This window comes from Bubalus kerabau, chromosome 8 (genome assembly GCF_029407905.1).
Source record: "Bubalus kerabau isolate K-KA32 ecotype Philippines breed swamp buffalo chromosome 8, PCC_UOA_SB_1v2, whole genome shotgun sequence".
In the NCBI taxonomy this organism is placed as follows: domain Eukaryota; kingdom Metazoa; phylum Chordata; class Mammalia; order Artiodactyla; family Bovidae; genus Bubalus; species Bubalus kerabau.
In genome coordinates this window covers 115,887,730-115,913,566 of record NC_073631.1, presented here as the reverse complement: position 1 = coordinate 115,913,566, position 25,837 = coordinate 115,887,730, and the positions used below count along the sequence as shown (strand labels likewise).

Here is a 25,837-nt window from a genome sequence, read left to right as displayed (position 1 = left end):
GGAATTCTCCAGGCCAGAACACTGGAGTCGGTAGCCTTTCCATTCTCCAGGGGATATTCCCAACCCAGGGATCGAACCCAGGTCTCCCATTTTGTGGGCAGATTCTTTACCAGCTGAGCTGCAAGAGAAGCCCAAGAATACAGTAGTGGGTAGCCTGTCCCTTCTCCAGGGTATCTGCCCAACCCAGGAATCAAACCGGGGTCTCCTGCATTGCAGGCAGATTCTTTACCAACTGAGCTATTACTAAACCCCCTCATTATTAACTCTAGTAACATTTTGTAACCCTGTCATTTATACTTTTCATTCAGCAGACATGTGTTGAGCACATACTGTGTTTCAGACTGGACACCAGGGATATGCTAATTTTCAAATGAAGAAAAAAGGAATTTCAGTTACTTTAAAGATAACTTCTATCTGGCACATAATAACTGGCCTTTCAGCAGTTCACTGAAAGAAGAGTGTGCTTGACAAACGTAGATAAAGAAGAAATTCTTTTCAGTTCCAATAAACATATTGATTGTCTGGGTAGATAGAAACAGCGCTGATCACTCAGAAGACCTTGGTTTCACCTCCATGATGATACAAGCTTTCCTTGAACATGGACATAGCAAGTCAGGGAATGGGGAGAGTGAATAATTGAAACCCCCTTCAAGTAATTGAAGGAGTCGGTCTTTATTTTGGCTCCAGTCCCCACCAACCATGACACAGGTCACAGAACTGGCTGACTTCAGCTCTGTTTCCCATCCTGCCAGGCTTCCGTTTTTCCTCCTTCCCACCTCATGAACCATGGGGAGGACCCCGACAAGCAGGGTCTACCTACCGCTGGGGACCCTCTGCCCGGGAACCTTGGCTCTGAATTGCCATGCCCACACCTGTGTCAGTGTTTGTCTTCTCTGCATGTCACAGGAGCCAGCCCGGGTGCCCAGTAGCCCATTCAGCCTCTCCAGCAGGGGTTGTGTCCACAGTGTTTCAAAGGCAAACCTATACTGTATCAATTCTGAAAAATGTTATTAAGTCAACAATTCAGCTTTTATCAAAAGGTCTGGGAAGCTTAAGATAATTGTGTGTCCTTACCGTTGGACAAAACAAGGGAAAGAACATGGGTGCCATGACTGCCTGATGATACAAATAGAAGTGGGGGGGCTGGATGTCGGGTTCACCTTGGAAGTAAGTTCCTTCGTAGAACCAGCCCCACCTTGCTGGCAGTTTTTGGCTAGCCCAGCATTGACAAGATTCTGCTCTACTGCTTTTCAGAGCTTTACTCTATATTTAGTGCTCATTGCTTGAAGAACTCAGTGAGGTAGCAGGTGGGTGAGATATTATGACCCTGTCTAATGGCTGAGGACTCTGAGAACAGAGAAGTCAAATAGCTGGGCCAGGGGGACCCAGACAGCATTGGTATAAATGGGGCTGAAAACTGAGTGTTCCAGTTCAAGGCCAGTATCCTTTCTCCTCTCCCACACCTCTACTCGTGAGATGACTCCTGCGAAGTGTAGGTTGTGGAAAGGAGACCGCTCTATGGAAGCAGAGGTGGTGTTACCATCTTTTATCTGTTGTTAATGTAGTTGTATCATCCACACGTAGATCAGCGTGAGGGTCTCAAGAAGAGACTCATGTCCATGGAGCGTATAGTATTGTTACAAAGCCTGAAGCCCCTTTAATGTGGGTGTTTATCTTCGGAATTTATTTGCCTGCTGGAGACTCTTGGCCTTCAACACTGTTCTTTCTCTCCTTGAACACAGGTCCAGCAGTTGGACATGGAGACCCAACGCTCCTCCCCTCTGTCATTCCCCAACGTCCTGCAGGAAGAAACTCCACGTCAGGGCCCGGCCGGACTCCCTCGAGAAACTCTGTTCCAATCCCACGTGCTTCCCCCCAAAGAACTCCCTTCTTTGTCTCCCGCTGTCTCCCGGCAAGGCTGCCTACCCCAGACTCCTGGCGCCCCCAAGCAAGAGACTTCTGGCCGAATGCCGCCTGTGCTCCAGAAGGGACCCTCACTCCTGTATCCTGGCGCTCCTGAGCCAGAGACTCGGATCCAGGGCCCCCTGACTTCCCCAGAAGAGCCCCCGTATCCGCCCCCTGCCGCTGCCGAACAAGAGATGTCCCTTCTCTCCCACTCCGCCCACCATCAAGAAGCCCCGCTCCACTCCCCCGAAGTTCCTGAGAGAGACCCCCTGACCCTGTCCCCCACCGTGCCCGAGACCGACATGGACCCCCTGCTCCAGAGCCCAGTTTCCCAGAAGGACACCCCCTTCCAGATCTCTGCTGCGGCCCAGAAGGACACCCCACTCCCAACGGCAGAGATCACCCGCTTGGCCGTGTGGGCTGCCGTCCAAGCGGTGGAGAGGAAACTGGAGGCCCAAGCCATGCGGCTCCTGACCCTGGAGGGCAGGACCGGCACAAATGAGAAGAAGATAGCCGACTGCGAGAAGACAGCCGTGGAGTTCGCCAACCACCTGGAGAGCAAGTGGGTCGTGCTGGGGACCCTGCTGCAGGAGTACGGGCTGCTGCAGAGGCGGCTGGAGAACATGGAGAACCTGCTGAAGAACAGAAACTTTTGGATCCTGCGGTTGCCCCCGGGCAGCAACGGGGAAGTTCCCAAGGTAACCTTATCCCAGCCGGGGCTTCCCAAGGAGTGACCGGGACTGGAATGGATTTTAGGAATTTAGTATCAAAGAAAGGGAAAGCCGTAGGTAAGAAGGAAAAGAATCTGATGATGTGTGGTCCCCAGCTCCACTAAGAACAGGACACACCCATACCAAATGATTCCTCCTGTTGATGAAAAGCATAGGTTATAGATCAGAGGGACATCCTAGTGACGGGAGCTGTTAGGGTAGAAGGAAGTTCAGTCATGACGTCTGGGGATAAAAGGCACATTGAAGGCCAAGTGGCTGAGCTGTGGACAAGTGTGGACCAGTGTGGTTTCCCGTGGGGGTGGAAGGAAGACTGAAATGTTACAGGGCCCTGTCGCGTGCAACATTTGTATCAGTTAACTTAAAGTCATGTTAATGCAAGTAAAAATGTGATTTTCAGAGATGTTCTAAAACACCAGAGGACAGATAGGTTTTAATATTGTTTCCCAGAGGAGAGCACTTGAAAGTGGACTGGTTTTCTTTCTGTTTTTTGTTTTTTATACTACTGCCTCTCTGCGCAGCCTCAAGGCAGGGCCAGGGTGGGGACGGGGGATGATGCATGGACCGTGTTGTCTAGGCCGGCGCTTTGCGGTCGTGTTGTGTATATGAATCACCTGCAAGTGTGTGTCTTAGTCGCTCAGTCATGTCCAGCTCTTTACTACCCCAAGGACTGTGGCCTCCCGGGCCTCCTCTGTCCGGGATTCTCCAGACAAGAATACTGGAGTGGGTTGCCATTCTCTTCTCCAGGGGATCTTCCCGAGCCAGGGATTGAACCCGGGTCTCCTGCATTGCAGGCAGATTCTTTACCATCTGAGCCACCAGGGTAAGTGGCTGAATCACCTGGGGATCTTACTAAATGCCGAGTCTGAATCAGAAGGTCTGGAGTAAGGCCCGAGAGTCTGCATTTCCAGCATGTTCTCCAGTGGTGCCACTGCTGGTCTGCAGACCACGCTTTACAGCAGCAGGGATTATCCTGTTAGAGGAGAAGGGGACCAGACAGCCCGGGGCCCTGACTGTCTCGGGCCAGGACAGTGGCTGAAGCCTTCTGATTTCTAGAGAGGTCCCTGGTGAAAACTCATAGCTGGGCCTTTTCTGCTACAGGCCTGAGAGTTCTTACCCAAGCCTAGGGGGCCGGAGCTGTCCTCGGCTTTGGGATCCGGCAGCCCCAGGCCCAGTGACGCCTTCCAGTGGGTCCACACTGAGCCTATTGTGTGGTTTCAGGTCCCTGTGACGTTCGACGACGTGGCCGTCCATTTCTCGGAGCAGGAGTGGGGGAACCTGTCCGAGTGGCAGAAGGAGCTGTACAAGAATGTGATGCGCGGCAACTACGAATCTCTGGTTTCCATGGGTAAGAAGACGGCTGTCTGCCCACGGCTTCCTGCCGGCCTGCTGGGGGCTCGTTAGGAATCTCTGGGGCCTCTGAACGCCCAGAAATCATTTTCAAGAGCCCAACAAAAAAGAACAGGCACCCATATACCCACATACACCAGTGCAGCATAGATCAGCACAGTTTGTAAACAGAGAAACCGCTCTATGGAGAAGCCACAGGAGTCGGGGGACAAACTTGGACATCAGTGGTGTTTGTATATATATATATATAAACCTTAAAATTAGTTTGTCCAGCAGACCCTTACTGAACAAAGTGTGAGATGCCTTGTGAGAACGGCACTTAAACAGCATACCTTTCCCGCGCGGGAGTTAGGACAGGTATCAGCCCTGAATACTGCCATTGATTGAGAGCTCTTGTCCCCCTTGTGCAGAGATGAGGTGTGACCCCGGGGGTTAAAGGAACATCCTAGGTCCCCACTGGGAGGTCACAATTTCACCGATATCTCTCCTCCCCCCAAATCTGTATATTCTTGTTATCTTTGTTAATAAGAGTATTTGAGGATGAAGACTTAGGAAGATAAGCTTTAGTATTGTATGTATCCTTTTCTCTGATGTGGGGAACTCTTCGGACACACACCCACACCCACACACACACGCACACACACAAAATTAGAAAAACATTAAATATGCTGTTGCATAGAGAATTTGATCCTTGCTGGAACTGTTACTTTTATCCATTTGTACTTCTCCATGGGGTACCTTTTTTTCCCCCCACTTTTCTTTTTAAAGTATATACATAATTGTGCGAATGCAACAATTTAGGTTTGTATGATAACGAGCAGCCGCCAACTTCTAGTCAGTGCTGCTCCCCCGAGGGAACCACCGTGGACCCTGGGACCTATACTGTTTCCCATCATTTTGTGCGCTCGTGCACGTGTGGTTTGTGGTTTGCACAAATGGGATCCCTCACTTATTTTACCAACGGTAGCCAGAGACAGCTCCTGTGTCAGCCCACAGGCCCTCTTGAAGGGCAGTGCAGTGTTCCTGGTGAACCGTTGCGCTGTTGATATTGAACTATTGATGAGCGGCAGCCCTGCTGCAGAGGGCTGCAGTCAGGATTTCTCTGTGTTTGTGCACTTCCTCGAGTATTTCAACAGGATGGATTCCAGGAGGTGGGCTTGCCAAGGAAAGAGGTGCTCGTGTACAGTGTCACGGGCGCTTCCAGGGGCTGTCCCCAGGGCTGTGTGTGTTTGCCTAGCAGCGTGACAACGCCATCTCCACACCCTTACCCCAGCCGCGGTTCTCCTGTTGTAAAGATTTGTCTTTTCTAGTGGACAAAAAATGATACTGACTTGTATCGGTATGGGAACTTGTGCGTCTTTTTATGTGTTTATGAATTACCTATTCGTACCTTTGATATTTTTATTTCAGTAACTGTAGAGGCTATATATATATATATATATATAATTGTGGATGCTAACCCTTGGCCTTATATTTTACAAATGTATGTGCCATACTGTTTTCTTCAAGTTTCATAATCTTTTGACTTTATTTCCAAAGAGCTTGAAACTTTTTGTAATGTAAAAAAACCTGTCAGTGTTTTGTTTCATGACCTCTAGATTTTACTAAGGTTAGTTTTTTCATTTATAAAATGTTAAGTATCTTCTGCCTTTGTCATGAAAGTCCGAGCAGGCATTGGCCACCTGTGAGCCACAGATGACCGAGGGCTGGTTTCCATCAGTCGGCAAGTGCGGCCCATTGCTGGTCCCGCCGGGAGGACCTGAGATGGGTTCAGCACACACACACACGTGCGTGCACATGTGCACACTCAGCATGCCTTGAGGAGAAGGGCTGGAAACTTGGCCCTTCTGTTTGCAGCACTGCGGCCTCAAGTAGGGCAGCTGCTCCTGGTGTCACATGCACACAGGGGACAGTTTTGTAGCATTCAGTGCGACATCACCCCATAGAATATCTTCTTTTCTTCCTCCTGCCCAGATTATGCAATTTCCAAACCAGACCTCATGTCACAGATGGAACGAGGGGAGAGGCCGGCCATGCAGGAGCAGGAGGACTCTGAGGAGGGCGAGGCGCCTGCCGATCCCAGTGCCGGTGAGTGGCTGCAGGCGATCGTGGCCTTGGTGCCCGGGAGGCCCAGTGTGGGGTGTGTGGCCCACAGGAGACCCCAGCGGGCTATGTCAGCAGGCCAGTGCAGGAGGGCGGCCCAGAGGCCCTGGGGCCTCCGGGTCACCAGCAGCCCTGGTGGCGGAACTAGAAAAACACCATGGTCTCGGGGAGCTTTTGACCTGACCGAGCGTCACCTCACTCTCCGCTGGAAACAAAACCAGAACTGACAGAAAGGCGTTCCCTTGTCAGGATGCTGACGCTGGTGCAGCCTCGAGCTCCCCAGAGAAGGGCCACGTCCCTGGGCCTGCGGCCGGTGAGTGGAGAGACTTGACCTGAACGTCCTCCAGTGTGCGGGCGGGGTCCAGACGAGGCGGCGAGGTGGCGGCGGCAGGGAGGTGCAGGCAGGACCGCCGTGGGCTCGGGAGCAGACCCAGCGTCAGGCTGCCTGCCCCTGAGCCCCGGCCTTGCTGCGTCCTCGCTGTGTGGTTTTAGTTGCTGAGACTTCTGGAGGTCTGTTTTCTCATCTGTGAAACAGGAGGGGTACTGAGAGCCAGGGCCCGGCGTGCTGACCCACAGGGGTCAGCAGCCTGGGACGCCAGGCACTGTCTGTCCGCATGGGGAGCGGTTCCTTACACAGAGGTCACTCAGAAGCCCCCACACTGGCACCGCGGTGTTCTTGGGGTACAGGTGGTTTCAGAGCCCCTTCTTCGGCATTGCTCTTGGGCTTGCATCACTCACCTGAAGGTCTTCTGTGGGGGCAGTCCTTGTCTTTTGTAGCCAAATGTCATTGGTGATCCTGTCTTTTGCAAAAGGAGGATAATATGGCTGAAGAGCCCACTGGGGTCAAAAGCGGGGTCTTGTATGAAGGAATGTCACTGGCTCTGGGACCAGGAGGAGGTGGCCACGTGGAGTAAGAGCGGAAGTAACTTCAGGAAGAGGTGGGACCCCAAGGAAAAATAAATGCTGGCGTGTTTCAGAGAAACCCTAAAGCATCGATACTTTCTAGAGATTTGCCTAGAGATTTAAATGGAGGGAAGGGGCTGGTCCTGAGTTCATTCTGGCAGGCAGAAAGATGGATTTATAAGTAGATGAGGTGAGAGAGGGGTTTGGGGACAAGATGTGACATTTGTTTGGAGGAAAATAAGTCTGGATGTCAAAGGATTGATTGGCCACATCCAAAACCAGTATCACTGCGAATGGAGAGATGCAAAAGAGGAGAAGTCAGAAAGAGGACTTGGGAGGCAGAAAACGAGAGGGGAGAGGCGGTCTGTGGTAAAGATCCTAGAACCCCGCTGATGTTTCCGTGGGGTTTTGTAGTCCAGGTTCTGCCTTTCTAGCATCTTCTTAGAAGTGCTGGGACAGGAACATGGACCCTGTCTGCAGTCAGCCTGTTCACACCCTCATTACAGGTGGGCCTCCCACTGAGTGGGGCCAGAATCAAGAGCAAATAACTAACCTCAACCGGCTCGGCCCCAGGCGGGGTTGGTTCTGGCACAAGTGCGTCCGAGCCGGAGCGTCTGTGGGCAGCGGTGGCCTCACAGAGGCTGCCTTGTGTGGCTGGAATGTGCCATTTGTTCCACTAACCGTCTTCAGCCACCAGGAGCCTGACTGGAGTTGAGGACAGGAGCGGAACGGGAAGTACTGCCCACAGGGCACCCCTGTATGTGGGGCTCTGGCCTCGGGGCCGCAGGCTTGTCCTATGAGTTCAGTTATCAGAACCCCAAACATGCCAGCGGTCACCTCTTATTTGTGTGTCCTCTCCCTCGGAAGGGCGGCCACAAGGCCAGCCCCGGGCCAGACCTGAAAGTGTGATACCAAGGGGGAAACAGCTAGAAGACAGAACTGTCATGGTTCTAAATACACAGAACATCACCATTCTATGAATTGGTTGAGTAAATGCAGTCCATAAGCTGTCATTTATGGTTCGGATTCCTAAGGGCAAGGAGGCCTGAAGGTGACTCAGATATTGGCCCTGCTCAAGTTCCCCGGAGCCGGGGCTCCTGTTCACAGCCCTGTAAGGGTGAATGGGGACCGGGGGAGCCAGAGACCACTGTCACCTGACGGATTAGTAGAGTGAAGCAAACACACCAGAAGCCATGGCTGAAATCCAGATTCTCATATATTGTATGTAGCTTCAGCCTTTTTACAAAGCAATTTGATATTTTTTGGACTTAAAATATGTTTTAAATATTTAAAATATTCATTTACTTAACCTGATAATTTCCTTTCTGAGAGTCTGTAGCCTAGAAAAAAATCCCAAAATATGGATTAAGATATACAAATATCAGGGGACTTCCATGGCGGTCCAGTGGTTAAGACTTTGCCTTCCGATGCAGGGAATGTGGGTTTGATTCCTAGTTGGGGAGCTAAGGGAGAAGGCAATAGCACCCCACTCCAGTACTTTTGCCTGGAAAATCCCATGGGCGGAGGAGCCTGGTAGGCTGCAGTCCATGGGGTCACACAGAGTCGGACACGACTGAAGTGACTTAGCAGCAGCAGTAGCAGTGGTGAGCTAAGATTCCCACACGCCTCACAGCCAAAAAACCAAGACCTAAAAGAGAAGCAGTATTGTAGCAAATTCAATGAAGGCTTTTAAAATAGTCCACGTCAAAAAAATCTTTTAAAAATAAGGATGAACAAATACTGTATTACACCATGATAGATGGTCATACAGCCACTGAAATCACATGTGAAGCATTTTTGCACCGTATTTTCACTTGTCTGTTTATTATTTAGTTCATCCAATACTTTTTGTACCCTGTACTATGTCAAGAGAATGGTGTTAACAACCTAAACGCCCCATGTATAGAAAAATACAGTCGGCCACTATGGCAGTGCCGTGCAGACAGGCTCCAGGGCTCTGGGACATACAGTGGCGAAGGCCTTATTGAGCCCGGGTGGTTGGCAGAAGCCTCTGAGGAGGTGGGATTTTTAGTGGAAACACAAGTGGGAGTTCCTGGAGGAGAACTCCTCATGCAGAAGGAGGACCGGAAGCCAGGAGGCTCTCTCCGTAGGCCAGGTAGGAGCTCGCCTAAGCCAGGGACAGATGTGGATGTCCATGAAGTGTGGCTGGTGGATGTTGAGTACAAGGACAGGGGGTCTTGAGGATGACTCCCAGGCCATGACACGAGTGAGGGGGTAGGACAATGGGAGACTCCGACCCGGAGGAAAGACAACACGTTAGGTGTGAGATCTCAGGACATGTCCAGGGGCTGGTATTGAGTGACGGAGACCTGAGCTCCCAGCAGAGACCTGAGCTAGAGATGGACCTGGGGGCCTCGATCGTGTGGACAGGATCATCTTTCCCAGCCTGGACGGGGGAAGAGCAGGAGCACAGGATGTGCCCCCAGAGTCCTGACTTTCAGAGCAGATTTGGAATATAGTGGGCCTGGTGGGGCCCAGGTGTTAGTATTTTTTAAAAAGCTTCCAAGGTGATTCTCATGTGCAGCCCAAGGTGGAAAACCACTGTTGAAGGGTTTGGGAAAAGAAGAAGAAACCAGAGGAATCACAGGAAATAGGAGGAGTGGCCAGAAAGGTAGTAAGAAATTAGGATAATGCATCAACGTTCAAGAGAAGAGTGTTTCCCTGGGGAGGGAGCAGGGTGAACAGTGTTGATGCTGCATTGTGGTTTAGTAAGGCAAAGACTTTCTTCCTTACTTACTTATGGGCTTCCCTGATAGCTCAGTCAGTAAAGAATCTGCTACCCACTCCAGTATTCCTGGACTTCCCTTGTGCCTCAGCTGGTAAAGAATCCACCTGCAATGCAGGAGACCTGGGTTCAATCCCTGGGTTGGGAAGATCCCCTGGAGAAGGGAAAGGCTACCCACTCCAGTAGTCTGGCCTAGAGACTTCCATGGACTGAATAGGCCATGGGGTTGCAAAGAGTCGGACATGACTGAGCGACTTTCACTTTCAAGGCAAAGACTGCCAAGTGTCCGCTGGATTTGCACATTAGCAGCGTCAGTGGTCTTAGCAGGAGGAGCACTGGTGGTGCGGCCAGGGTGGAGGCCTGTAGAGTGGGCTGAAGAGTGGACACATGATGAGGAAGTGGAGGCTATCCAGCGTAGCTGTGAGTGCAGAGCAGAAACGCTGGCTGGGTGGGTGGGGTAAGGAGCCTTGTTTGCTTAAGATGAGGATTGCCCAAGCCTGTTTGAAGCCAGCTGATATGAAACATGGATATAGAAATGGGTAATGTAGGGAATTCCCTGGAAGTCCAGTGGTTAGGACTCTGTGCTTTCACTGCCGAGGGTCCAGGTTCGATCCCTGCTGGGTTAACCAAGATCCCAGCAGCCGGGCGGCATGGCCAAAAAAGAAGCAGATAATGTAAATGCAGTAGGAAGTCAACAACGTCCACAAAAGATAGGGGAAAAACTGGGTGGAAATATAAACCAAATCATATTTCACTATGCTTTCTAGCATTTTCTAAAGTGAGCGTATATCACTTCTTATTCACTAAGAATAATTTTTAAAAAATGAAGAAAAACTCCAAGTTTAAGGTGGCAGATTGAACATGTGCTTACTCCCACCTCCCCCCCTCCTCCTAAAACAGGAGTGAAGGGACTTTTTAAAGGAATGGACGAGGAGACGGCAGCAGCTGAGTTTTGGAAGGCTAAGAGCAGATGGCTGAGCGGTCACTGATTTAGAAAGCTGAATCCAAAACTGGTGTCAAGGAAGCTGGGAGGAAACCCAATCTACAGTCCACCCCAACCCTGCTCAAGACCCGGCAACTAGCACCACTGGAGATACCAGGTAGCTTTGGAAATGGCAGTAAAGGTGAGGCTAAAAACAGAGCACTAGTCAAACATCTTAAGAGTCCATTAAACACCGCCACTTCCCTCCACGGCCTCACCCAACCCTGCTGGGTGACCAAGGCTTATTCTCTGAAGACAGAAGCATCTCTGGACATGGACACCAGGCACAATTGAGAAGATGGGTACCATGTTGAAAACAAGGGAATGAGTGAAGCTTACAGACAGATCTTGAAATCGCCAGCTTTTTTCCCTAACCTGACTCCTCAAATTATGGCTCTCATCCAAGTTTAACCCTCAGGGCAGGGTACTGGGAAACTCTTATCTGGAGACTCTCAGGGCCAGCCCAAAAGATTTCACAGTGAAATGACCTAGCCAAACCATCCTGCTGGGAAACCCCACCCTATCTGGATGCACCAGACTTGCAATTCACTTTTGAGTACTCAAATTTTAATATAAATGGATAACCGAGAACCAAACTTATTTTCTTGGGCTCCAAAATCATTGCAGATGGTGACTGCAGCCATGAAATTAAAAGATGCTTGCTCCTTGGAAGAAAAGCTGTGACCAACCTAGACAGCATATTAAAAAGCAGAGACATTACATTGCCACCAAAGATCTGTCTAGTCAAAGCTGTGGTTTTTCCAGTAGTCATTGAGAGTTGGACTATAAAGAAAGCGGAGCGCTGAAGAACTGATGCTTTTCAACTAGGGTATTGGAGAAGACTCTTGAGAGTCCCTTGGACTGCAAGGAGATCCAACCAGTCCTTCCTAAAGGAAATCAGTCCTGAATATTCATTGGAAGTACTGATTCTGAACCTGAAACTCCAGTACTTTGGCCACCTGATGGGAAGAGCCAATTCATTGGAAAAGACCCTGATGCTGGGAAAGATTGAAGGCGGGAGGAGAAGGGGACGACACAGGATGAGATGGTTGGATGGCATCACCAACTCTATGGACATGAGTTTGAGCAAGCTCCGGGAGTTGGTGATGGACAAGGGAGCCTGGTTTGCTGCAGTCCATGGGGTGGCAAAGAGTCGGATTCAACTGAGTGATTGAACTGAACTGAACTGAACTGAGCAGTGTTTAATAAAATTGAGTATATGACCTGGGAAAATAGAACAAAACAACAGAAAAGAAAATAAAGAATAAGAAAATCAAAAGATGGAAGTTCACCATCCAAATAACAGAAAAATCAGAAAAAAAGAATAGAGGATTTTCAGGGAGGAGAGAATTAGTGATGAAAGATCTCAGGGAAAACTCCCAGCACTTAAAGACATAACTCTCCAGGTTTAAGAGCCACCAACTGTCCAGAACAACGGGTAAAAATTGATGTCACCTTAAATACTTGAGCAAGGAATTGCAAAACAGCTGAGGACCCAGGAGATCTGATAAACTTCTGGGAGAAAATCCAGGTTCATACAAAGGAACGAGAATTAGAATGACTTTGGACATTTCAGCAGTATTGAAAACTACAAGACAGCAGAGCAATGCCTTTAAAGTTCTTTACATTATAAAATTGGAAAGTATTTTCCAACATTCTTGAATTTGATATCTAACCAGAATCATCTAATTAGATATGAGAATGAAATCAAGATAATGAGATGTACAAGGTCTGCCACACTCCCTTCCTCAAGCTGGGGCACATATTTTGCCAAGTGAAGAAATAAACAAAGGAAGAGGTGTAAGGAGCTCCAACACAAGACAGGTGAAGGAATCCCTGGGGTGCACCAAAGGGGATCCCCAAAAGACATTGTGGATCTGGAGGCACAAGTCCAGACTGGAGCATAAATTTGAAGAAAAATTTTCAAGTCAGTAAACCTGAGAAATACCCATTATGCTTGGATATTTTGAGAGGAGGGTTTTAGGAAGGGTTGGGGGAGACTTTGGAGCCGACTGAGTGGTAATTAACAGCAGGTTAATCAAAAGAAGGGGCTTCTTCAGTGGCTCAGTGGTAAGGAAGTGAAGTGAAGTGAAGTTGCTCAGTCGTGTCCGACTCTTTGCGACCCCGTGGACTGCAGCCTGCCAGGCTCCTCTGTCCATGGGATTCTCCAGGTAAGAATACTCTGCCTGCAATGTAGGAGACTTGCAGGAGACTTGGGTTTGATCCCTGGGTCAGGAAGATCCCCTGGAGAAGGAAATGACAACTCAGTCCAGTGTTCTTGCTTGGGAAATCCCACGGACAGAGGAGCCTGGCGGGCTACAGTCCATGGGGTTGCCAAAGAGTCAAACACAACTGAGCGACTAAACACCAATAAACAAAAGAAAACTACCTCCAGGGAAATCGAAAAGTGTTTACAAGCATAGAAAAGTACTTTTAAGTGTGCTACATGATTCAATTTTAAATAGTATTTACATAATCCAATAACAAAAACACCCATTGTTAATCCAATCAGAATTACAAACTGGGAAGAATCAGAGATTTGGACAAGATGTGGATGGAAGAGGAAGAGATGGTCCTCTCCAGCTCTAGGAAGTCAGTAGATGATGCTTAAAACTGAAAACTCAAGGAGTAGCAGTGTCATTATGTTACAGAGAGGTATAAAGGTGAATGACAAAAGAATCAGCTAGAAGGATGGGAAGTGACTACCTCTGGGAGCAAGTTGAAGCATGGTGGGGAGCTTTTTAAAAGTGAGTTTTTAAGAACTCTTCAACCCTCTGACCTATGTGCATACATAAACTTTTTAAAGATGATTTTAAAAATTAATATACCAAAGTTTAAAAAATCTAACAGAAAGTGTACCCACGAGAAGGTTGGAAAGCCCGTGTCAGCCATCATTTCTGTGCTTTGAGCTGTTGGAGAAAGTTAACGTGACAATGCTGGTTTTCACTTTCCAATGAAATTGTGAAGTTGCAGCAACATAATTCAAAAAGAAAAAAAGCTGAAAGAGTGAAAGTTTCCATACTTCTCTTTCAAGAGTCAACAGCTCGGGACTTCCTGGAGGTCCAGTGGTTAGGACTCCACACTTTCACTGCGAAGGGCCCAGGTTTGATCCCTGGGTGGGGAACTAAGATTCCACAAGCTGCACAGCACAGCCAAAAAAAAGAGCAGCTTATTCCTTTCACTGTATGTGCATGTAGTCAAACACATATACACAGAGCCTTAATTATGTAATAAATGCTTTCTCATTGTTAAAAAAAATTTTTTTCAGACAGTATAGAAGTACGTTGTTTAGCAACTTGCTTTTTCCAAAAATATATCTTTGATGTCTTTATTTGAAAATTACAAAATGTAAATAATTAAATGTTTAACTGTCTCCCAGAATAACATTATACCTGCTTCATTAATAATTAAATGTGTTCACAACATTTAATACCTTTGAAAACAATTTGTAGCAGAGATTTTTCCCATCTCAGAAGAGTTCTTATGAAGAAATGTAGTTACAAGATTAAAAACCAATCACAAATTAAATATTTCTTATCACCAAACAACATCAAGGCAAATCTACAAATTTTTTTTCCAGAAAATTTACACCAAAAGATTATAGTTGATTGCACATTATACTAAAGATTATAGTATTGTGCATATTCAATATCTTTGGTGTAACTGACCAGGTAGCTTCTGGAAGGAATCTTTGAAGTCCCAGAGGGTCTCGGAGTAACCAGTTCCTCAGCTCAACATTGTTTATAGAAAGGAAGGAAGAGGGGAGGGGGGGAAAACTGTGCTTTTTTTCTCTAATCCTAGTGTGATTTCATTATTTATGTCTAAAGTTTTATTCATCCATAATTTATTTTGAGGTGAGATATGTGAAGATTTTTTTTTTCTTCTAGTCAGGAAGCCAGTTGTCTCCACTCCACTTACCTAATCCCTTTCCGATGGTTTGAAATGCTACCTTTGGTCATAAACTATGTTCCCACAATGTATTAGTCTTTGATTAATTTTTTCTAAATGGGAGAACAGATTACTGCTTATGAATGCAGTCTGGCTGTTGGTTGTCAGTACTGTTTCAAAAGTTGTTCGGTGCAGAGGAAACTTTTCAGTGGGAAACACTGGCTTCTCTGCTGCCCAGAAAGTAGGGGAGAGGCACAAAAATGTCTACCTGCTGCCCATTTCAAGGGGAAAAGAATTAGATGCCATAGAGGAGCAGACAACAGCTTGGGTTCACAGAGAATCACACTCATGATGGGCTGAGAGCAACCTAGGATGTCTGGTGGAGTGCGGGTCTTAAAGGAGGACGTGAAAGAGGAGAGTGAAAAAGCTGGCTTAAAACTCAACATTCAAAAAACGAAGATCATGGCATCTGGTCCCCCACTTAATGGCTAATAGAAGGGAGAAAAGTGGAAGCAGTGACAGACTTTGTTTTCTTGGGCTCCAAAATTATTGCGGGTGGTGACTGCAGCCATGAAATTAAGAGACGCTTGCTCCTTGGAAGAAAAGCTATGGCCAACCTAGACAGCATGTTAAAAAGCAGAGACATCACTTTGCCAACAAAGGTCCACATACTCAAAGCTATGGTTTTTCCAGCAGTCACATACAGGTATGAGAATTGGACCATAAAGAAAGCTGAGCGCCGAACAATTGACGTTTTCGAATTGTGGTGCTGTAGAAGACTCAAGAGAGTCCCTTGGACAGCAAGGAGATCAAACCAGTCAATCTTAAAGGAAATCAACTCTGAATATTCATTGAAAGGAGTGATGCTGAAGCTGAAGCTCCAGAACTTTGGCCTCCTACTGTGTAGAACTGACTCACTGGAAAAGACCCTGATGCTGGGAAAGATTGAGGGCAGGAGGAGAAGGGGATGACAGAGGACGAGATGGTTGGATGGCATCACTCAATGGACATGAGTTTGAGCAAACTCCAGGAAATAGTGGTGGACCCAGGAGCCTGGCATGCTGCAGTTCATGGTGCCGCAGAGTCCGACATGACTTAGCGACTGAACAACAAAGGGATGGGAAGGCTTTGGTCTTCAGGCTGGAACACCCATGCCCATGGGGTACAAGTGGCTTTCCCAGAAGGCACAACACAGATGGCTTTGTGGGTCCCGTTTCCAAGTCTTCGTCCATCTGTTCTTCATAAAACGCATCATCGAGGGCGCTGGCCGCATGCGGTCCCAGTAGTGCTGTTCCTTAGCTCCCGGGTCTCCCACTATTGAAAATAAAGAACAGGCACCTCCTGCCCATCTTGCCTTACTATGGAGTGTTTCTCTGAGGTGTAAAACGCCCTTGGGGTCGTGAAACAAAGGCACAAGCCAGACTGTTGCGGGGATGGGGACCAGAAGTGCATGGCTCAGGGGCCCGGATGGTGAATTCATTTGGAAGTCAGATATTTGGAATACCTGGCTTTCAACAAAATTGAAAGAGAACCTAATTAAGTTGTCAGCTAATAGGTCATTAAAAACAGCTTTTGATGATATGTTAACCATGTGCTTTTGCAGCATTGTAATTCAGAAGTTCACAGAATAGAGGGATGATTCCATAACAAAGCTCCCGCCAGCCCATCTCCAGATCTATGCAAATGAGCTCTCCCAATGGTTATATTTATAAAAATGAAAAGTAGGAATAGAATTTATTCTGAACTCTGTCTCACTCAAGAGATAAGAATATTCACTCTCAGATAAGTGAACTAATTGGGGGAAAAGTCCCTATCCATCCTTGTAAGAGATTCACTTCCTCCAGGTTTTTGGTTTCCCATCTTGAATAATTATTTTTCATTCCACAATAGTAATAACTAAGGATGACTTAAACCAGGCAGAAAAGTAACTCTTAGAGCCCTGTGGTTATTAGAAATGAAAGCAAAATTAATCTTTCCATTTACATGCACATTTCTGTGGCAGAGTGGTAGATGAGGTGATCAGTAAAAGGCATCTGAGCACAAAAAGATGTTCTATTAGGATAAAATTCTGTGGGTAAAGTGGGAATGGAAATAGAAGTCCAAGGTGAAAAGGAATGATATTAAAATTTCAAGTATCAAAGAAGAACTTGTTCATGTATTCTTTAAGTGAATAATGGTGGGTTTTAAATTGCCAGAGTTCTAAGATTCCATTGGCAACATTAAATGGCAATGGAAGAGTTTATTTTAAAATATCAATATTTACAATACTCCAGAAATTACATCTTTTGCAGCGATTGAAGCATTTTATGTATTTATTCAGGAAGGTGCAAATGAGTACCTGGTTTTAAAAAATTATCTTAGGGAGAAGGCAAGCAAAATATTTCCAGGAGTTTTTGAAGTCAGGGAAGATATTTTTCTGATGCTGGATCCACGGTTGTGATGTAGTAGAGAGCCCAGAAGAGGGGAGGCCAGAGGAGGGACACAGGAGGCCAGGCGAAGACGTCAAGCTGGAGCAGGAGGAAGCCAGGGTGTGAGTGTGGATGACTTATCTTTTTTGTAAGACAGAGAGTAGGATGAAGACATCTCTGGCGGCTCAGTTCGGAGGGAAAGTAGGCTCGGGCCGCGTGGAAGGCTGTCGGACTGTTGGCTATGCAGTGCACTCCCCATCATTTGGGACTTAATAGGCGGCTGATCAGAGAGGAATTAAAGGATTGCCAGGCATCAGAAAGAACCCAGCGTTAGGCATGTGCCATCAGTCGCTAGTATGATTAGCGGTCTGCTTTCTTGGTGATGTGGTCCACTTCATTAGGGCGGGACAAGGGAGCATGGCAAAGGACAATGAGGAGCTTCATCCACTGGGATCCTGGTCCCGTTTCTTTTAACACAGCACTTACACCTTGTAACACGCCATCTAGTTTATTGATTCTGTTATTGCCGTATGTGAGATATAGGCAGGCAGGGAGGTCTGTTTTGTTGCCTCATGTGTTCCACCGTTGGAACACACATGGCACGTCGTTGGTGCTCAGTCAATAGCTATGGGATAAATGTTCAAAGAATGTGTATGTTCACGCATTGTACATTTAGTTTCCCTAATTAACACAGTGATTTGAGGGGGTTTATGCTGGCATAGCTCTATCCATAAGCAAGAAAATAAAGTGGAGACCCCACACTATACACAAGATGAAAGCAAATTTCAGGTGGAATAAAGAGATAAAGGTAAAAAATAAAATGATAAGGACCTGGGAATAAAATCTGGGAGACCAGATGAACCACCTAGGGCCAGAGGAGACCTCCTGCTTAACTCTGGTAAAATAGAAAACCCACAAGCCATAAAAAGGAAAAGGGACATAACTGATGAGATGAAAACTTCAGGAAGGTTTTATGATAAAAGGTAACACAAAGGCAAAGACAAATGATGAGTTTGGGGGAAATATTTGAAATGCCAGTAAGAAAAATGGGTTATCTTTAATACAGGAATCAAAGGTCTCTGACCAATTGACAGAACACAGTTCACACAGAATCCACTCTCAAAGACCAAGAAATAACACTCACATTATCTTCATCAGGGAAGTAGAACTATTGAAGTATCAGTAAGTTATCACTTTATACCCCTCCGACCGAGGAAAATTAAAAGAGCAGTGATGTCCTTTGCTGGCGGGGACGGGAAAGCGCCGGGAGAGGTGCGAATTGTCGCAGCCTGTGGACAAGCAGGCTGATGACATCTGTCGGAATCGAAAATATTTTTAATTTTTGACCCTGAAGTCCCACTCCCGCCACTCTCCTAAAAATAAAAGCACTCCTTTTGGTTAGAGATATAAATAAACACATGTTTATGGCAGTACTGTTCACCAGGGCAAAAGCCTAGGAGCAAAAAGTGAATGTTGTCAATAAGGAAATGATTGAACACATTGCTATATGATCCTCACTGTGGAATATTCTCAGCTTTTAAAAGGATGCATTAGCCTACAGAAATTGCTGTGAAGGGATTTCTACAGTATATTTGAGTGAGAAAAGGAACATAGAGGATTATGTATAAGGCAGTTTTATTTTTTGCAACCAATGGCTAGAAAAGAAACATGAATATAAACGTGCTGTGATAAATCATTCCATAAGCACAGAGAAAAGTGTGAGGTCCATTACGGGAGTTACCGGAGACGCTTGTACTTGTCAAGCGAGGAGCGAGGGGAAGGGGCGGCAAATTAAAAGGGGAAAAATACTGCACTGAAAACCAGAAATGTGTGCTATAATCCCATTTATGTAAAGTGATGCCTGTGTGTAACAACATTTGAAATTAGCCTACAACAGACATACAAGTAGATTAAAAAAAAAAAATGTCAGGGCCATGTGTGTCATCAGATGCTATTTAACTAAAAACAACCCGGCGGCCCCATCTTGTGCCTATAAATGGAGGCTGGGAGAGGGGACTGGGGCAGGGCCGGGGGTGGGGGTGGGGGCCTCTGGTCTGTCGGTATAGGACACCTGGCCAGGACTTGAAAGGGTGTGCAAATGACCAGATGACTGTTGTCATTGTTTAGTCATTAAGTCATGTCCGACTCTGAGACTCCATGGACTGCAGCCCGCCAGGCTCCTCTGTCCATGGGATTTCCCAGGCAAGAATACTGGAGTGGGTAGCCATGTCCTCCTCCAGGGGATCTTCCCCACCCAGGGATCGAACCCAGATCTCCAGCATCGCAGCCAAGTTCTTTATCACTAAACCACCTGGGAAGCCCAACCACATGATTAGCCTTGTCTTTAACTTGGTTGAGGTGGAGAGAGAGAGAGTTGCTGTTGGCTTTGTTCTGGCCTATCCTGGGAAAAGGAATTGGGGTCTCTTTTTAAAAGAAACCATGACTATCTTATAAAATTACAGGGGCTTGTGGAAACAAACTGCCTCTATTTTAACTTGACTCCAGTTTATATTCAGGGCTACACGGTGTCCAGAGAGGTTTAAGCCTACTCACCGCCAACTCGGGATATTTCTTCAGGGTCTCTAAAATAAGACTTTTTGAAAATATAAATTCTAGGGCTGCAAAAACCTGAGCAGGTGGAATGAACATATTCTGGAATCTCTTGTCCTCTCCCGCCCCCACCCGCCCACCTTCTCAGCTCACGATGGGATCGTGATTAAGATCGAGGTGCAGACCAACGACGAGGGCTCGGAGAGCCTGGAGACGCCGGAGCCCCTGATGGGCCAGGTAGAGGAGCATGGCTTCCAGGACTCGGAGCTGGGAGACCCGTGCGGCGAGCAGCCGGACCTGGACATGCAGGAGCCGGAAAACCCGCTGGAGGCATCCACGGAGGGCTCAGGCGAGTTCAGCGAGCTCAAGCAGATGCTGGTGCAGCAGAGGAACTGTGCAGGTGAGTGGGGGGAGCTGGTGTCGTCAGGCCTGCAGAGGGGGCAGGGTAGGGGGTCCTGGGGGAAAGCCGAGGTCTCCTTCAGAGAGGTTGTGTGCCACCGAGGGCTCAACAGTTGTGACCGAACCAAGCAGGGCCTTAGGTCCAGGTCCCCTGCCCCGGGATTTAAAAGCATCCCCGGGCAAGGAGAGAGGGCACTGCAGCCAAAGACCAGGTCAGATGAGGACCTCTGGGGATGGCAGAGATCATCTCTCCGGCCCCTCCCTCGGCAGGCCAAGAAGGTCACACACTGGTGGCAAGGCGAGAACTTCCGTCTTCTGATATGTCTGTCCTTGGTCATCCCTGTGTCACACTAGAAGCCTCAACTGGCTTGAAGATTTCCACCTTGGGTCGCACGTCTTTGCAAATGGCTGAGACCATGCTGTCTTTTTCTGGCGGAATCTAGGCTTCATTTCTGTTTACTCTCAAAGCCTCGGAGTCACCAGGCTGCACACCCTTGCTCCCTGTGAGGACGTGCGCTCTCAGGAGCACTGCCAGGACGGCTTCTGTGATGCTGACCCGTCCATGCAGGCCTGAGAAAAGCCCCGTGTGATCCTCATGGTGTATTTTTTAAATATCCTACTAGACTTAGCTACTAAGTCTACTTAGCTACTGTTTTACTCGGGAATTGTACAACTGTATGCATAAATGAAATGAACCTGAACTTTTCTTGAATCATCATTAAGATTATACTAGACTTATCAAAGTCTAGTATACTAGGAGTCATTAGCCATCGTATCAGTTAATATTTATACGGAGAAATGATGATTTAAATTTTTTTCACTTTATTTCCTTGCAGTTTGTCTTTTTGCACACAATAATAAATTATCATGGACATTATTCTTGGTCAAACGATGTGGATCTAACTCTTTATTTTTAAATAATTGCATGATAGTAGAGAAACCTTTTTAACATACCACGTTGTCCTTCATTAGAGAATAGCGAAAGACACAAGGCAAATTGTGAGGCTACCTTGCATTGATTGCCCTGTGAACATTCCCGTTAGTTTTATTAGTACCACTTAGTAATATTCTAAGATTCTTTGTGGGATTTCAAGTCCTGAATTTTAGGGCCAACTGTTTCTTCTTATTTTGTTAAGAAAATACAACTTTGAAACCCAAGGAGAGTTCCAATATTCTAAGGCCCGTATTTCCCTTCTGTCTTTCATAACAACCCTATTTTCAGGATCAACACCAGGGCCATGAGTTGCCAACCTCCGAAGCTGCTTCCTCCTTCCTGATCTTTTAAGCATCATGTTCCAGGGATGTTCTGGGTCACTTCCTGCTGAGCGTCCTGACTGGACTGAGGCAGCATTGTCTTATAGCAGGGGAGGCCTGAGCTGGGACTCGGCACACCTGTGTTCTAATTTTAACACTGCCACTTACAGGGTGCAGAGGAGTAGCTGGAAGTGCTGTGGCCTAGCAGTCACTGACAGACTTACAAGACTTTGGCCAGCTCACAAACACTGCCAGCTTCAGTTTCCCTGTCAGTTGAGGGGACAGACTAGCTGGACCTTCAGTTGAAAGTGCTGAAGAGGTCTCAGTTTATTTACTTTATTTGGAAACGTTATGTGACAGCGGCAAGCTTGGGTGCCCCGTGTCTGTGAGACAGGGATAATTCTTGCTTGACGTCTCCTGTGATAGGATAGTGGGAACATGAGAGAGCGTAGGTGGAAAGTGTTCTGGAAAAGTTTAGTTGTTTGCTCCTGAGAATTCCACAAATGTCAGACTGTCACATCTTCCATCTCACAGGTAGACTCAAAAATGAATGCCTTTCTCATGTCACACAAAGTTGGCCACTAAGAATAGAGCTCCCCAATTCAGTGTTTAGAGAGGGCCAGGTAAGAACAAGGCGCTTGAGAAAATTCACACAGATGCTGGCGGACTCTCCAACTTAGGTTCTCCAGGAACCCTGTAAAACAGACAACTTCTTAGGCTAGAGGGCAGAGCGCCAGGAGGAGGACATCACCATTTGGGGTGTTCATGGAACACTTACCTCAGACCCCAGCCAGCTCCAGGGTCAGGACTGGTGGAGTCCGCCTGCAGTGAGCCATCCACCCATGTAGGTGAGGTGCTACCTCAGGAGGCACCGCCACGCCTGCTGTGGGCTCAGGAGGGCTTGAGGGATACAGGTTGGGAAGGCCAAGGAAGGTTTTCTGGGGGAGACAGGATCGGGGCTGGGTGTAAAGCAATGGGCAGGATTTGGAGACCGCCCCCCCCACACACACACACACCCCCCTCCTCAGTAGGCAGGATTTGCTGGAGGAGAAATCTCCAGGTGAGTTCCGGAAAGGAGGCCAGCGAGGCTGAGCCGAGTTCAGGCAGAGGAGACCGCAGAGGGGGAGAGGTTGCCAACTTGATGAGTCAGGACCCTTGCGTGGTAGAAACCTGACCCTCAAGTGGCCAAAATAAGACAGGAGTGTTGATGGGCTTGGAGCGTCGTGGGTCCTGAGGATACCAACCTCTGGCTCCCTGGACCCAAGCGCCTCCAGGAGGGCTCCGCATGCGGGTACCTTCTTACCTGTGAGTCCCTGCCCGCTAGAGGTGCCAGGTGATGGGCACACGTAGCGCCCACGTCCCACCACGAGGATCCCGTTGTCCCCGCTTCCCTGCAGAAAATTCCAAAACAGGGCTCCGACCCGCCTGTTTTGGGCCTGGTCGCACCGGCCTAAATGGGCCCTTTCCTGAGCTAAGCCCCGTGGCTAGCCCAGGTTCCCTGGGCCGCGGGGAGCGAGCAGGCACGAAGGCTCGGGGCCGGCAGTGCGCACGCTGTGTGTGTGGGCGAAGGGTCTGCCTCACCCGGGTCAGGGGCGCCAGGCAACACCTAACGACGTCTTATCTCTCTCCCCTCCACCCCCGTCCCCCGCCCCCTGGAGCAGAGGGGATCGTGATCAAGACCGAGGAGCAGGAGGAGGAGGAGGAAGACGAGGAGGACGATGAGCTGCCGCAGCACCTGCAGTCCCTCGGGCAGCTGTCCGGGAGGTACGAGACCGGCCTGTACCCGACGTCGCTGCCGGGGGAGCTGTCCCCCGAGGGCGAGGAGAGCCCCCCGCCGCTGCAGCTGGGGAACCCGGCGGTGAAGCGGCTGGCGCCCCCGTCGCACGGTGAGCGGCACCCGGGTGAGAACCGGGGCTCGGGCAGCCAGCAGCAGCGGAACCGGCGCGGCGAGCGGCCCTTCACGTGCATGGAGTGCGGGAAGAGCTTCCGGCTGAAGATCAACCTCATCATCCACCAGCGCAACCACATCAAGGAGGGCCCGTACGAGTGCTCCGAGTGCGAGGTCAGCTTCCGCCACAAGCAGCAGCTCACGCTGCACCAGCGCATCCACCGCGTCCGCGGCGGCTACGTGTCACCCGAGCGTGGCCCTGGCTTCACCCCCAAGCACGCGCTCAAGCCGCGCCCCAAGTCGCCCAGCTCCGGCGGTGGCAGCGGCGGCCCCAAACCCTACAAGTGCCCCGAGTGTGACAGCAGCTTCAGCCACAAGTCCAGCCTCACTAAGCACCAGATCACGCACACGGGCGAGCGGCCCTACACGTGCCCCGAGTGCAAGAAGAGCTTCCGCCTGCACATCAGCCTGGTCATCCACCAGCGTGTGCACGCGGGCAAACACGAGGTCTCCTTCATCTGCAGCCTGTGCGGCAAGAGCTTCAGCCGCCCCTCGCACCTGCTGCGCCACCAGCGGACTCACACGGGCGAGCGGCCCTTCAAGTGCCCCGAGTGCGAGAAGAGCTTCAGCGAGAAGTCCAAGCTCACCAACCACTGCCGCGTGCACTCGCGCGAGCGGCCGCACGCCTGCCCCGAGTGCGGCAAGAGCTTCATCCGCAAGCACCACCTGCTGGAGCACCGGCGCATCCACACAGGCGAACGGCCCTACCACTGCGCTGAGTGCGGCAAGCGCTTCACGCAGAAGCACCACCTGCTGGAGCACCAGCGCGCGCACACGGGCGAGCGGCCCTACCCCTGCACGCACTGCGCCAAGTGCTTCCGCTACAAGCAGTCGCTCAAGTACCACCTGCGGACCCACACGGGCGAGTGAGCGCGGCCCGGCCCGCCGCCCGGCCCGAGCCCAGCGGGCGGGCACGGGGCACCCCAGCCCCTTTGCCGTGAGCCCTCCCCCACCCCCTCTCCCTTCATCCCTCCTCTCCCCCCTCCTCCCCGACACGGGGCGGCCGCGTCTCCCCCGGGAGGCCCCAGTGGCGGGGGCGGGGGCTAGCGCGGACCTGGGGAACCCCCTTTGGGCTGTTCATTTCCTTGACAATAAAATGGATGAAACCAATCAGCACGGGGGGCGTGATTTGGCCGCCGGCCACTCGGAGGGGCAGGGCGGGGCCACTTAGTTGGGGATAGAACTTTATAATGACATTTTGGATACTGTGGTTCTATTTGATAATAATAGAGTAATTTTTAAAAGACGAGCGTTTCCTGTTTGCCATTTTTGTTTGGTCGTGAAAGGGGAGGGGTTGAGGAGGTGGCCAAGGGGCATGTGCCCAGTGTCAGTGGCCAGGTTCCGTGGAGTCCTTTTCTGTGCCGCTTCCTCGTATTGGGTGGCCCAGGGGGCGCGGAGAAGCAGGCCTGATACGTGAATGAGCCGACCGGAGGGTGGAGCCCCCAGCGCACACCATCCCTGCCCGGGCGTCAGAGGACAGTGGGGCTTAGGTGGGAGGCAGGGAGAGGGGACAGGTTTGGACGAGGCTGGAAGACCGACAGCAGAAGCTGGACGCTACCCTCAGGACCAGGCAGCCCTCCTGCCTGGCTGGAAACGCAGCTGGTGGAGGTGTGGCTGTGGCCCGGGGCTGAGGAGGGGTGTGGGTAAGGGAAGGGGTGCAGAGGCACCTGGTGCCAATTTGGGAAAACCACAAAAGGCACCAATCAGAACACTTTTCATGTGTATGTTGCATCAAAGTTGCTCTCTTTGGACTTGTTAAAGGCGCCGGTGTACCCTCATTGTGCTAGGTATTGATTCCAATCGTCCTCCAGTGGGGCTCAGAAAGAAAACTTCGGGCGGGTTACTGGCCCACAGAGCGATCTACTCTCGCTCCGCTCCTGAGTCTGGCGGGGTTCAGGCCATTTGAAGGGACAGTTCATGGAGGCGAGCAGAGTGCCCGGCTCAGCGGTGGGACCTGGGGAAGCCAGACTTCTGAAGGCAGAGAGCCTGAGAGCCAACAGCTGCTGAAGGTCGAGGACTGAGTCTTAAGTCTGGAAGCGGAGAGCAGAGGATGAGATACTCTTTCAGGGCATTCAGAAAGGGGAAGGAAAAGGTTGGCTTTGAAGGGGCCATGTGCATGTGTGCTCAGTTGTGTCCGACTCCGACTCCATGGACTGCAGCCTATCAGGCTCCTGTCTGTGGAATTCTCTAGGCCAGAATACTGGAGGGGGTTGCCATTTCCTCCTCCAGGGGATCTTCCCGACCCAGAGATCAAACCCACATCTCTTGCATCTCCTGCATTGGCAGGCGGGTTCTTTACCACTGGGGGTCATCAACACCCTCCTTTATAAAGATGCATGAAGTAAGGCATGAGAGAGGGGACATGACGGCCCAAGAGCACAGACTGGAAAGGATATGATATGTTCGTTTCCACTGAAATTTTCTAAAAGGATGGGAGGACATTAGGGCCAGCGGCCAGAGGCCGGGCAGAGGCCCCTGGGCTGGCGTGAAGGGCTGGAGAGGCAGCCAGTCAGGCCCTGACCTGCAGAACCGGCTGGAGAGCAGATTCAGATCCAGGAACAAGTCGTTAGGTTTGTGTGCGGGAAACACTTACGTGCCAAGCCCGTCATAAATGCACGGCCAATCTCGGAAGGGGACAGCCTAGACACAGCATAGCTCTGCCTGCAGAGGTGG

The 25,837-nt window shown here is 49.5% G+C and overlaps 1 protein-coding gene and 1 long non-coding RNA gene across 2 annotated transcripts in view; one reads left to right on the top strand and one right to left on the bottom strand.

The window, feature by feature from the left end:
• The window catches only part of ZNF777 (zinc finger protein 777), a 27,776-nt gene extending 3,368 nt beyond the window's left edge, over nucleotides 1-24,408 (top strand). Inside the window, exons 2-6 of the mRNA XM_055591234.1 lie at nucleotides 1,743-2,603; nucleotides 3,855-3,981; nucleotides 5,958-6,071; nucleotides 19,712-19,963; nucleotides 22,878-24,408. Coding sequence (XP_055447209.1) covers nucleotides 1,743-2,603; nucleotides 3,855-3,981; nucleotides 5,958-6,071; nucleotides 19,712-19,963; nucleotides 22,878-24,034 — 2,511 coding nt within the window. The 3' untranslated portion in view covers nucleotides 24,035-24,408. The remainder of the gene's footprint in view (nucleotides 1-1,742; nucleotides 2,604-3,854; nucleotides 3,982-5,957; nucleotides 6,072-19,711; nucleotides 19,964-22,877) is intronic.
• On the bottom strand, nucleotides 21,792-25,837 carry LOC129659650 (uncharacterized). Its single transcript, XR_008718169.1, has 3 exons — nucleotides 25,758-25,837; nucleotides 21,995-22,154; nucleotides 21,792-21,910 (listed from the first exon to the last, which is right to left on the bottom strand). It is a non-coding gene; the product is annotated as an uncharacterized LOC129659650 (long non-coding RNA).